Source organism: Lepisma saccharinum, chromosome 7 (genome assembly GCF_977018435.1).
Source record: "Lepisma saccharinum chromosome 7, izLepSacc3.1, whole genome shotgun sequence".
In the NCBI taxonomy this organism is placed as follows: domain Eukaryota; kingdom Metazoa; phylum Arthropoda; class Insecta; order Zygentoma; family Lepismatidae; genus Lepisma; species Lepisma saccharinum.
In genome coordinates, this window is record NC_139235.1 from 48,137,838 (window position 1) to 48,151,471 (window position 13,634).

The window sequence follows — 13,634 nt, forward strand, 5'->3', positions numbered from 1 at the left end:
AAAATGTATGGTTCTGTTATTATACAAATGTCCTCCTTACCTTTTCGCTTCTTTCATTCTATTCTTGTCTCTTTAGTTTTGCATGTCACATTTACATTGACTTTTTTTTTCTAAGATAAGTTCTATGGGAACATATAAGCATTATTGAGATAAAATATTGTTGCAAGCGATCAGTGCAATTTGCTCCTGACATTTATTATCAGAACCGGATTTTTGTGACGTCATATTTCATTATCGCCTGTTTCTCGATGCTTTAGTTCATTTAGACAAGTTTGTAACTTTTGCGAATACGATTATTCTGCTTTTATTGGTAATGTAACACTACATGTGTTTACTATAATTTTTCTTTAGGTCTTATTTTGGTTAAGTCATGGTTTTGAAAGCATATTTTAGGTCTCATTTAGAGTGTTTTAAATGGATACCGGTAATCCCAATTTTGTTAATACCATCCCCTATTAAAATTATATTACTATGAAGCGAAGGTAGAAAACAGGATTGACAAACAATGGCAACATTTGCTTAGAGGCCAGGTAAGCAAATCGTGGAATCCCAAATACTGTGCAATGTTCCAACACTGAAAAACCAATCCCAGACTGTTTTACTTCAAGTCACTGCACCATTGCGGAGGCCAAAATAAAATAATGTATCAGGAATGAAACAAATCACGCGAGTGAAAGATTGTTCTTTCTTTTTGATCCCAAAACGAGGCTGTTCTATGAAACGAGTCTGTGTTGCTGGAAAAAGTTGTAGTTCGAAAAAGAAACGCCAGAGTCCGTTGTAAATCAGTAAGGTTAAATTTAAAATTATCACTTGTTATCTTTCAGAACATGTAGTTTATTTTCACTTTTTAATTGAAAAATTTAACTGATAAATAGAACTGAGTACCTGATTAGTGATTAAAGTGATACTTCAATTTCTTATTAACCAATTTGTAGAGGGGTCTTTAAATGGAGTGAATGGTTTTAAGTTAAAAGGAAACAATTTAGATTATATAATTAATAGCTCTGTATAGACAACTGACAGGGGACATTTAATGGAAAATTTAAAAAATACATATTTTGTAGCTTTAGAATATTTCTTACTTATTTGGTAGCATTTATTACGTTAAGGATCGGTTGGTAAGTTCTAATTTTGTCCCAAGTACAGTGGTATTCTACATTCAACAATAATTAAATCTATTAAGAATTTCTGCTAGAGAATTCAGGAGGAAAATCAGCTTGTCTTGATATTCGAGATACTTTCCTTACACTGTATACCTATATTTTCTATTTTAGACAACAGCGAATGTTCTAGCAGGAATTCTAAAGCGATTAATTTTTTGCAGAATTTAGAATTAAGAAAAAAATCATTTTTTCCAAGTCGTTGCGTATGGCATGACATTTTTTGTAGGACATTCTTATGTAGGACGGACGTTCCGAAAGTAAGTTTCGTTATTTTTTTTTCACAGGAAAGCTTTACAACAAACAGAAGAATACAATGTCATAACAAAATACAGTATTTTGGTTGTTTTCCACATAGTCGCCACCGATATTGATACAATTGAACTACTTAGAGTGCTACAAGCCACATTTCACGTTTACCACATTATAAAGCATGCCACATTTCACAGTTTAACGTGAAGAACGGTGATTGAATTATTGTGGCACTTACAGCGTTTAGCAATTTTAGTCTTCAATTGTCGTACCGTTAAATCTATTTCAAAAAACTATCCTGGTAAAAATCGGTGCCCAGCGATTTAAGGAAGTTCTTCATAGCCTGTTGTACCTCTTCGTTGCTTCCGAAGTGACGTCCCGATAGTGCTGACTTCAACGCAGGTAAAAGGTGGAAGTCTGATGGGGCAAGATCGGGGCTGTAGGCCGGGTGATTCAATCTCTCCCATCCCAGACGACAAATGTGTTCTGCAGTTACCATTGCTGTGTGGGGCCTTGCATTGTCGTTCAAGAATAAAACCCCTCGCCTCAAGGGCCCTGGTCTCTTGCATCGAATGGCGGACTTCAGTTTGCGTAGTGTGTGGTAATAGCGTGCCGCATTGATGGTCCCTGTAGTGAGGTAATCAAACAAAATGATACTCTTCGCGTCCCAGAACACTGTCAGCATAATTTTCCCTGCGGACTGCGACACTTTGATTTTTTCTGGACGGGTGAGCTGGGATGTTTCCATGTCATTGAGGTGGACTTGGTCTCTGGGGTTAACGTTGTGCCCCCATGTCTCATTGGCTGTGATGATCCTGAACAGAACGTCATTGCCCTCGCGCTCGTACCGCATCAAGTGTTCGAGGCTTATTCTCATTCTCGCAGTCTTGTGCTCAGGGGTGAAGTTTTTCGGCACCCACCTTGCCGACACGTTCCGATATCCCAACAAGTCGTGAGTCATGTGGTGGACTTCGGCACGTCCAACACCCAATGTGGATACGACTTCAGACACAGTTACGCGCCTGTTGGCTAACACCATTTCCTGTACTCTGTCGACGTTTGTTGCAGTCATGGACGTGGAAAGGCGCCCAGATTGGTCTTCATCTTCCACCCACTGCCTTCCTTCATTGAACACCAGAACCCAACCATCTGACGGGACATGGCGTTGTCTCCATAGACGCTCTGTAGGCGTCGATGAATATCTGAAACACTGATCCCACGCGCCCATTCATAGCGCACGACAGCATGCACTTCTATTTGTGACCACGTTTCCAGCACACGTCTTTCTTCCATACTGGTTTGCACTCGAATGAGCTCGGGCACGTCGGTCTGCTGCTTATCTCTATTCTTCGGCACTATGTGCATGCACCATCGCTCCTCTGTTCTCGCTCCTCCCGTAGTGAATTCAGGAAATATTGTATTTTGTTATGGTACTGTGTTTTCTCACTTTGTAATACAGCTTCCCTGTGAAAAAAATGACGAAACTTACTTTCGGAATGTCCCTCGTATATATATGCTGACGCGCGAGAGTAGGAGATTTTGATAATGCCGTAATGCACAGTAATAATATATATAAATATTGTTACATAGTTCAGGACATAGAAAGGTACATGTGTGCCATTTGCAAAAAGCAAAACATAACTCACGGTTTGATAATAACGTCCTCTAGATGGCGTACCTCCCTGAGGTAACATTCCTGCATTCGGGAATGAACGTTTCTCATAACTTTCTGCAGTACGTCCGCAGTGATAGACCAAATCTCTTCACATCGCAGCCTTTGGTTCCTGCAGTGAATGAGGACGAGTAGTAAACACACGACCCTTTAAATATTCTCATAAAAAGAAATTATACACTCACAAATCTGGCGATATTGCAGGCCAGTTCATATCGTCGTTCCTGGACATGATACGCCATTTAGAGGACGTTATTTTCAAACCGTGAGTTATGTTTTGTTCTTTGCAAATGGCGTATGGTACATGTACATTTTTATGTCCTGAATTAAGTAACAATACATATATTATTACTGTGCATTAGGGCATTATCAAAATCTCCCACTCCCGCACGCCACCCTGTATATACAGTTGTGGTGTGGCGAAGGTGAAGTGCTACGAAGCCGAAGGTCTCAGGTTTGAACTCTGGTCAAGCATGGTCATCTATATCATTATATCATCATTGACCCTCATTGTGGCATTTAATCCAAGAGGTATAGGGTGCGGCACGTAAAACCAGCCCGCTGTAATCCCGATGTAATTGCTTTGCTAATGAACATGTAAAACATCTAAATGAACATGTCAACAGAAGATGGCGTTGCATGAGTTACTAATTCTGTTTCTCACCAACAGGTGGCTTGTGAACCCGTGGTCGAGTGAAAGCAGTTGAGAATCAGGCCTTGTTGGGTGAAGCCGTGATAATGCCGTATTTGATACTGAGCGTGTTGCAATTGTTGAAGCTTTTGTGCGCACCGGATCCTTTGTGCAAACAAGGAAGTTGTTTCAGGAGAAATTTCCAGGACGTCCTGTCCCAGCAAAACGCACAATACAGGATTTGATTGGGAAATGGAGGCGTACAGGATCTGTTGCAAATGCTCCCAGGGACAGACGACCATCTGTCTGCACACCTGAATTACGAAGGCAGGTGCAGAACATAATGGCGAGAAGTTCTCGTAAATCAACGAGGAAATTAAGTCAACACAACAGGTTCCAGCTAGTGAACGAAGTTGTAGACGTGTGTTAAGGGCGCTGAAGTTAAAACCTTACCGGATAAGTGTAGTGCAACAACTGAGGGAGCTTGACCCGGGGAAGAGGGTGGATTTTTGTTCATGACTATTGACGAATGTTGCCAGTGGTGTTTTGGATCCATTGATGCTCATCATGAGTGACGAGGCGTGGTTTCACCTGTCGGGATACGTAAATTCCCAAAACAATCGCTATTGGTCGTCACAGAATCCACACGTAATCCACGAGCAGCCATTGCATGACGAAAAGATTGGTGTTTGTGCCATTTCCGCACAACGCGTTATGGGGCCCATATTTTTTGAAACCACAGTAGACAGTAACGTGTATTTGGGAATTCTGGAAGAGTTTTATGAACAATTGACAGAAGAGGAGCGTCAGTTCTGTTACTTTCAGCAGGACGGATCAACAAGCCACACATCAAATGCTTCACTATCCCGTGTGCATGAAATGTTTACTCCAGAGAGGACAATTAGCAAAGGCCTGTAGCCTCCTCGGTCACCCGACTTGTCAACTTGTGACTTTTACTTGTGGGGAATGTTAAAGGGGAAAGTATTCGAAACAAATCCACACACAATTGAAGAACTCAAGACCTCCATCCAGAATATCATGAACAGCATCACCACTCAAGAATTAACAAAGGTGTACATGAATCTCCTGAAACGTGCTCAGACGTGTGTTGAAGTGGGTGGAAGACACTTTCAGCATCTATTGTGAAGGTGAGAAATCTTAACACACAACATTAAATTTCATTTGGTGTATTGCTTTTGTTTGATTTTGTTTTAATTTCACTTAATCATTCAAATTGTTCATCTAATGATATCTTATGAAGGGACGGGCTGGTTTTAAGTGCCGCACCCTGTAGAAGAACGAGTGACGTAATAACCATATCAGAAAAATGTGCGTTGCGTTACACCAATTGCAATGAATGCTGTATCACTTATTTTGGTGATAACTCAGTAACATAATAGAGTGCATTGACAATGAATACTTTTGAGGAGACGCACAGAAAAACGAGGAAACCTCTTGCAATGTTATAAGAAAATAAACGTGATTGTACACAATGTTTTTTTCTCAAAATTTCGTACAATCACGGAAATTATTTCATGCGATTGTCAGAGGCTTGTACAATTTCGTAAGATTAGAACACGTGCATAAGTATTAAGAAAAAGAATCAACTACACAGTAATTCAGTCGTTGCCACGATATCTTGGCCGAAAGTTTACGTTCTAATTTCGCAACTGTATGATATGTATGATATTATGGTCCACATGGTCCACATATAATACTTACTTCTAAAGAAGAAAACATATTCTCCTCCAGATCATCAATCCCTTTGAAAATTTCTGGACGGGCGGCTGATTACACTGTTCTAAAAATTTTCACTTTTTCTGTTACAGAAAAGAAAGAAGTTGCTGTTTCTCACTGAAATTGACCTCCTGAACACGAATATGCACTTCATTTTCTAAGATTGGCTCTTAATTTGAAGTTACGACATAATTCATGTTACCCATAAGCAATGCATTGGCTCTTATTTTCAAGTTAACATAATTCACGTTAAATAACAATTAATCATAAGCAATGTGGGCATAACTTGATAAATATATTAAAAGGCGCCCACAAAAGGAGGCCGGTGGCACTCGCCCCTCCGAGATATCTGGGAAGAATTAATACAGTTCAAAATTTGAAATTATGGCGTGGAAACATAGATGAGAGGTGCTGTGAAAGACAGATTAAGCGTCTATGCAAATTAACTTAGTGGTGGTGATGCAAATTCTCATAATGGGGGAAACCATAACTCTATGATTCCTCCACTTTAAACACGGACCCCTTCCCCCCACACACACAAACACGCACAATCCTGCGAGCGGCCTTGAAATGAATGTTTACTGAATCCTCTACAAGAATGTTTTTTTCTGCTGCATATACCCTATCCCAGCTAACTGTGGAGTAAGGGCGCATAGCGTCAGAGAAGCGAGGGAAATCGAGGAAACAGAGCGAAGCAGTAAACGCTGCTGGGAAGGCTGATAACTGCAGTCACTTTCCCCCACTACACGCAATTCCGTTCCTCTCACATGTTTATTGGTGGAGCCGTCTCGCGTCACTACTTGCACAGAGACTTGATTTCGTTTGCAATGTGATATTCATATCATATATGGAAAGAATAAAAATGGAGAATTTCGCTTAAAACAACTTATAAATATATTAAATTATGTAGATACCTGATGTGAAACGTACGATGCACAATCAGAGAGCCTGAATGTTTCATTAAAAACTGCAGAGATTGACTAATGAACAGTGAAAGGTTTTTTTTATTTTAATGGGGATTTTATTTATAACATAAACAAGGGAGATGTACACAGGTTGGTATGATTAACTAAATTGTAATCTAAAAGTTTTAATTGAAGAAACAAAACACGTTCACGGTCAAAAATAGGGCATTCATTATCAGGCACATCACTCTAACTGAAAGACTATTTTCAAAAATAATAGTATCCCCCGTTTTTCACCTTTTTCTCAGTTGTCACACATGTCAATTTCCTCTATATTCTCTGTATTCTCATTGTGACAAACACACCCATCCATGCCCGAACCGAGTATGGTAATATCGCACGCTAGCCAACAATTACCGAGGAAAAGTTTGATACGCTTTTTAGGCACAAGTGGTTGGAATCCAACTTTAAACTATAGATCCAGTTTTCTTACTTTGTTTAAAGTGGACTTAAAAAGAAGAAAAATATCGAGGAAAAGCGCTTGAAGGTTTCGATGAGTTCCAAGTGCCTTGATGAGGCGAAGCTATTACATAATTTTCTAGTGGTCAAGTGGCACCGTGGTAGCGGATAAGTTTCACGTAAGAAGGCTTTGGGTTCGATTCCCGTTCTATTGCACTATTTTTTAAATAACTTGAGCAACTAATTATTGCATTTTATTTAATAATTTATTGGAGTAAAGGTTAAATACATTTTTACTTTATTTTTGGGGGAAATCTTTACTTTGCCGGTTTAAATTTTATTTGTGAAAATTATGTTTTACGATAGTTTTTTCACATTTCTCATCATTTTACAAACATACTCAATAAAATGTTATGCCTGGCGAACAGTATATATTTCTTTTGAGAACATGATCCAGAAATACATATAATACTATTCACAAGAAATGATCATAATCCTTTGGAAAACAAAATTCAATTGAAAATTCAACAATTCGCACAGCAAATAAAATAAGAATGTTCGCAATAAATATATTGAAATATATAGTCGCTCGAGTTAAGAAAAAGATTGGAGGAAATCAAACCGGAATCGAACCCACTATCTCCTGCGTGTCAAACTAACACGCTACCACCCCACCACCTGGTCTTCTGTTAGTCGAACAATATAATCGTCGTGTGAGTAACGCCTGCTAAGTTTCTAATCTTTGAAGCGCTTGTAATTGTTGTTGTGTGTCACGGAGTTATGTTTACTGCATCATTTGAGCTCACAATACAAACATACGTAAATTTCGTACACAGAAAACATGGGTTTTCTACACATAATTACGGAGCATGCGCTCTGTAAAGGACTAGAAGGAACCTCGCAAAAGTTACCGAAGCTTTTCTGCGGTTCTGACAGTTCGCCCGGGAGTCACGTGGTTTCTGCTTATGAGTCGACATGACCTTGTGCCTGCAGAAACAGCACACTAAAGTGAACGAAGGTGTTTTACGTGATTTATAAGCTGGAACAAAACATGCCACGGTTTACAACAGACAGAGGTTTGTCTTCAGCTTTGGGAAAGACAAACCACACTAGGCATACAGACAGAGTATAATGTAAGATAAAAGGAAATTATTTCTCCGTCTCCTCACACTGACAATTTTATTGCCTTTTTTTTGGAGTTATTTGACCACAGAAACGGATTATATTATTGAAGTCGTATCTCATGTGATGGCTTGGTTCAGTATGCTGATCAGGTTTTCTGACAAAAGCAGGACGAGCTACCCAAGAACAGTAATTTTCTCTCTTTTATATCTGCTTCCTTCCTTATCTGGTATAAGGCAGACGAGCACATAACACAAGTATGTAAGAGAAGTATTGCTAATTTGGTAACTTTTCTTGCAATTGAATTTCTGTCATGTACAGCTGCAAAGAAACAAAGGCTTTCCTGTTTAAAGATTACACTGAATAATTCTTATTTGATTAGGAAAGTAAAAATGACTTCAGTATTCCCATGCAGTACACAAAAGATTCTAAACACATTCTAAAACATACTACTGTTCGTTTCAACGTATTATTTCAACAATCAAGACACAAAATAAAGGGCATGCTCAAGAAAAATTATGTTTCAGTGATTATCAAGTGCATTACGTGGTTAACATCAAGTTTGAATTTGCCAGTTAGCCTATCCAAATATTATTATTTTTGAAAATAGTATTTCAGTTAGTGTAATGTGCCTGATATTGAATGCCCTATGTTTGACCGTGAACGTGTTTTGTTTCTTCAATTAAAACTTTTAGATTACAATTTAGTTAATCATATCAACCTTTGTACATCTCCCTTGTTCATTTATAGTTATAAATAAAATCCCCATTGGAGCATAGAAAAGCCTTTCACTGTTCATTAGTCAGTCTCTGCAGTTTTTAATGCAACATTCAGGCTCTCTGATGGTGCATCGTACGTTTCACATCAGGTATCTACATAATTTAATATATTTATAAGTTGTTTTAAGCGAAATTCTCCATTTTTATTCTTTCCATATATGATATGAATATCACATTGCAAACGGTTATTAATGGTTTCAATGTCATTTGCTGGGGAAAACAAGTTTCGTATTACTTTAGATTCTAACATGCAAACGGAAGTATCAAAGTATTGCTTTAGACAGCACTCATGATTTTGAAACGTGGAAAGGTAATTATTTTACGGGGATCGTGAAAGTTGGTGTGTGTTGACAGAATGTAGCTACTGCCATATTAGCACTGACAACTAGGAACTGTTCTCAATGATCACGTGGCTGCATGTTTTTTTCTAATAAATAACTCCGTTTTTTCAACACATACACAAATACATCGTCGCTTCGGAACATCAAATATTCATCTTTGCTGCTTTCAGATTACCAACATACGAAGTGGTATGCAATTCAATTTTTTTTGCAGAAAAACCTCAGTTTTATAAATAAGGTTGGATGAAATTATACAAAAAGAAAAAAAAAACCTACCTTACACTGGGCTCGAACTCGGGTTGCCCGCATGCTAGCCCGACACGATGACCAACACTCGAAACGAGACAACACGAAGATCTTCCGCAAGTAGTTGACTGAAACGAGTTAATTTTCAGATTGCTAATTCCCAAGGTATAACATGCCTAGGTAGATGTGTCTTGCATTTTCTGTACTTTTGTTATTTCAGTCGCTTTGGTCTCGCCCTAGGTTAATCACGGCAATAATGAGGAATATTTTTTAGACAAAGATGATAAACAAACACACAGGAATAATCACCCTCGCAAGAAAGCGACAACTCGAGTCTGGAACCTTCGACGCGAGATGTGTTTCTTGTTCTAACTATATCTGTGTGTTTTCGTTAGATTCATGGTATTTCGTGAGTTGATATGAATAAAGTAAATAAATAAGACAAATGAGTGGAAGGGACTGGAGAATTGTAGGTACGGAACCATTGAAAATATATCCATCGCCTAGATAGAGAATCTCTATATCCCCTTGTGATACAGAACTTATTAGAAGAATGAAAATACAGATTAAACGAACAAATTTGATTTGTATCCTTTCGTCAAAATGCCTAGAAAACAATATTACATACTTCTTCACTAATAGAAAAGAATAATAAAAACTGTCCTTGGTGGGGATCGAACCTAGACCCCACTGATGAAAGCTCTGTACGCTAACCAACACACTATCAATAACACCACTATTTTATTTCCAGTCAGTCAGTCTGTTTCCTTCCTCAACACCTGAAGACAAAAATGCATCTTAATTTCTCTCAATAATTGTTTCATTGCCTATTAATAGAAACCACGTATGTCAAAAATAGACGCATTTTTTCTGCGAAAACTCCAATGTTTCGCACATCGTGCTTCTCCATTTACTGTTATTTGGACATTCACTTGGAAGTTAGAACTTAGCTTTGTGTGTTTGTTTTCACGTGTATGCGTGTGAGAAGAGTGGTGTGCACGTCTGTTCGATGTTTTTCTGGATATTATTTTCGTTCAAAGCATTAATATAATTGTAAAATATGGAATTTACTGTAATCCAAGCAGTGAAAATATAAACCCCGTCCGTCAGGTTCGTTCCCAAACAACATTAAATAATGGAACGTAACGTGCACCGAGTATTATTCCATGTCGAGAACACGAGACATTACGATCGACAATCTTCATCTCGTATTTCTCTTTGGCATCACTACTCAATTTACAGAGATGTATACCCGTGACTGGTATACAAGCCGCATATTTTCAATGCTGGTTGGGTTGTCTAGTCACAAGGCGCTTGGTGGTCAGAAATGGAAGGCTTGCTTCAGTGCTTCTTCAATAGGGTCGTTACAACCCAGAAGTGTCCGTGACTGTACCGTATACTTCTGGGTGGTAACAACCCAATTCAAAGAGCATTGATGAAAGAGCCGTCCATATCCGACCGCCAACGCCGGTGTATAAGACTTTATCAGTGAATATTATAATTCATTTACAGTATTTCAAACATAAAGGGAACAAAAAATAAATATATTCCACATGCCTATTGGGACATTCAAAAAAGCTATTCAAAGAATGGAAGAATAAATGTCAACCATGTAAGTATGAACGTATTTTTTTATAAATCTATATATCTTTCGTACTTTATACTCAATTATGTAGTACACTATAATTGGGCATTAGCCTATTGTGGTCAATGAATCAATAAATAAAATAAATAAATATTACTGTAAATTATTGATGTTATAAATTAATAAAAAGGGACTGTAAAAGTATGCTAATATTAATAAATAATTTACTGTGCTTTGTTTTAAATATTAACTCGTTTAAATACTCAGTACGAATGAGGACCTCAGTTCCAAAATGAATTTTTATTTTAATTCACCATAGTTCATAATGTAATCAAGACATGTCCCTAGGTTGTTATATCTTCCATCCTTGAATTTCACTGTGTTTATATCAATTTCATATTTCATGTAAATTATAATGCATTATGTAAGTATCTCTTTATATTTTGTTTTGTCCGCGGTGGTTCAGATCTGAAACATTGAGTGTGAAGATATTATTTGTACATTGTAATATTTCAAATTTTGTGTTCATGTAGGCAATTCTTGTATTGGATTGTTACGTCTGATATTTTATGTTACTCTTTCAATCATACTTCTATTATTATTTTAATGTTTTTGTTTTTAATAACTATACTTTCATTTGTGTACATTTACAATGTACTTTAGCTTTGACTATGTTTATCAGAAAACATGGAACACTATAATTGGGCATTCGCCTGTTGTATTCAAATAAATAAATACATTTAAAAAGTAATATGTAGGTCTATTTTAAACAAATAACTTATGTAATCTAACTAGGAAAGAATACATTCCAATCTTCTTCGTCAAAATCCAGACATTTTTCTCCAGAGCTAAACGAAGAGTCACTTGAAACCTCTTTTAACCGAATCTGAGTCCTCACCCAACAAATTGTCATCTGTACCATCCAGTGCATTAGTAATGGCACACTTCGTAAATGATTTATTCACTGTCTTAGTTTTCATAGCATCTCATTAAGCTATGACCCATTCACAACCTTGTGAAATGCTAGGCTAGGGATTTAGATTGGTTTGTGAAAGTGGTTTATTTATTTTTTCATTTCTTAACTTTTATTTTTCTTTAAACTTTTTATCTAATTTATTTTCCTGCTGGGAACTGCAGTGGTTAGCGTACCGGATTCCGTTCGCATTGTAAAAGATTAATCACGAGCACGTGCATGAGGATTTGGAGAAATTGACTTTGCAAACATAAAGGAACACCAGTATCCAGCTCGCCATTGAGCCCAGAATCTTGTCTATGGGGAGGCAGATATGAAGGTCACCGACCCCAAGGCCGACGAGCTGTCAAATGAGAAAACAACCTTCTGAAAAGAGTTAGTCACTCGCCTCGTCTAAGTATTGACTTTCAATTGATTTGATATATGTGTCTGTTTACAAATAAATAGATGTATGTAGAAAATATTTTCAGCCTGCTATGTTAGAAATATAAAAATTTTCTGTTTTTGTATCATATCATGTTTATAAATATTATATGAACTTATACCTTACCTTTCCTTACCCCATGGCGCTACAGCTTTTGAAGGGCCTTACTTCACTCTCTGTTTGCAGCCTTTCGTCCCCATCGCCTCACTCCTAGCTGCCTTAGATCTGCCTCTGGGTCGCCCCTTCTTTCTTCTACCTCCTGGTTTTCCGCAAGAAACTTTCTTCGCAGGTCTGCTTTCCTACATCCTTTCCATGTGTCCGAGCCACTTTAACCGTCTTATTTTTGTTTCAGTTACTAAGTCAGGTTTCCCATATAACCTCATTAGTTCTGCATTTGTTCGTATTTGCCATTCTTCATTCTGCATTACAGCTCCAAAAATCTTTCTCAGAACTTTTCTTTCCCAGGTGTTTAGTACAATCTCATCTTTTTTGTCGTGCACCAGCATTCTGCTCCGTAAATTACTACTGGCCGTATGATTGTCTGATAGATACTCGACTTCAGTTTGCGTGTTAATAATGATGACTTTAGTTGCCTTTGTAATGCATAATAACATCTGTTATCTGCTGCTATTCTAGCTTTAATTTCTATTTCTTGTTCATTCCTTTCCGTGATTCGTGATCATAGGTATTTAAATTCTGGCACGCTCTCAAACTGGTAATCATCTAAGGCAAGAATTTCGTTTTCTAGTTGTCTAACCCTTGACATAAGCATACATTTGGTCGTTCCTTGGTTAATTTCTAAACCAACTTTTCTCCCTGTAGTTTCTAGTTGTCTGATTCTCCTATAAGGTCTATACTATATGAACTTATACTGCTCGCATTTCCAGCTGGCGGCTGGGAAACAACGAATCAGCGATCACTTGAATTCTCTTCGACTGACATGGGGAATTTTCGTGTCACAAGGCACCGAACGTGGCCGCGGTGCTCAGTCGGTAACGCGTCTGACTACCATGCTAAAGGTCCCGGGTTCGATCCCGGTTCAAATCCGGGAACTTTTCTAACGATAGAAGTGGCCCCGGCGCCCACCCAGCGTCGAATAACATGGGTACCTGGGGGAAACCCTGGGGGGTAAAGGCGGTCAGGGGCGTGATGCTGATCACATCACCCCCACTCACGACCGGATCAAGAAAGTGTGGGGCGTTACCCCCACACCCCCTATACGCCTTCATGGCGTGGTGCTATGCACAGGGGAGCACTTTACCTTTTTTACCTTTCAAGGCACCGAACGTTGCTGGCTGAACGGAACAAATGAGAGTCGGATACACAACCTGTTGCCAAAACGTATTGT

The 13,634-nt window shown here is 38.2% G+C and overlaps 1 protein-coding gene across 1 annotated transcript; it reads right to left on the reverse strand.

Annotated features, from left to right (window-relative positions):
• Positions 1–1,692: 1,692 nt before the first annotated feature.
• Positions 1,693–2,640, reverse strand: LOC145990458 (histone-lysine N-methyltransferase SETMAR-like). The gene has a single exon (XM_083126151.1). The coding sequence runs from the start codon at positions 2,638–2,640 to the stop codon at positions 1,693–1,695; it is 948 nt and encodes a 315-aa protein (XP_082982277.1).
• Between the last annotated feature and the right edge of the window lie 10,994 nt (positions 2,641–13,634).

What these genes read in the sequence shown, in the direction of transcription:
- LOC145990458 (XM_083126151.1), bottom strand. Translation starts at nt 2,640, where the DNA reads ATGGGCGCGTGGGATCAGTGTTTCAGATATTCATCGACGCCTACAGAG.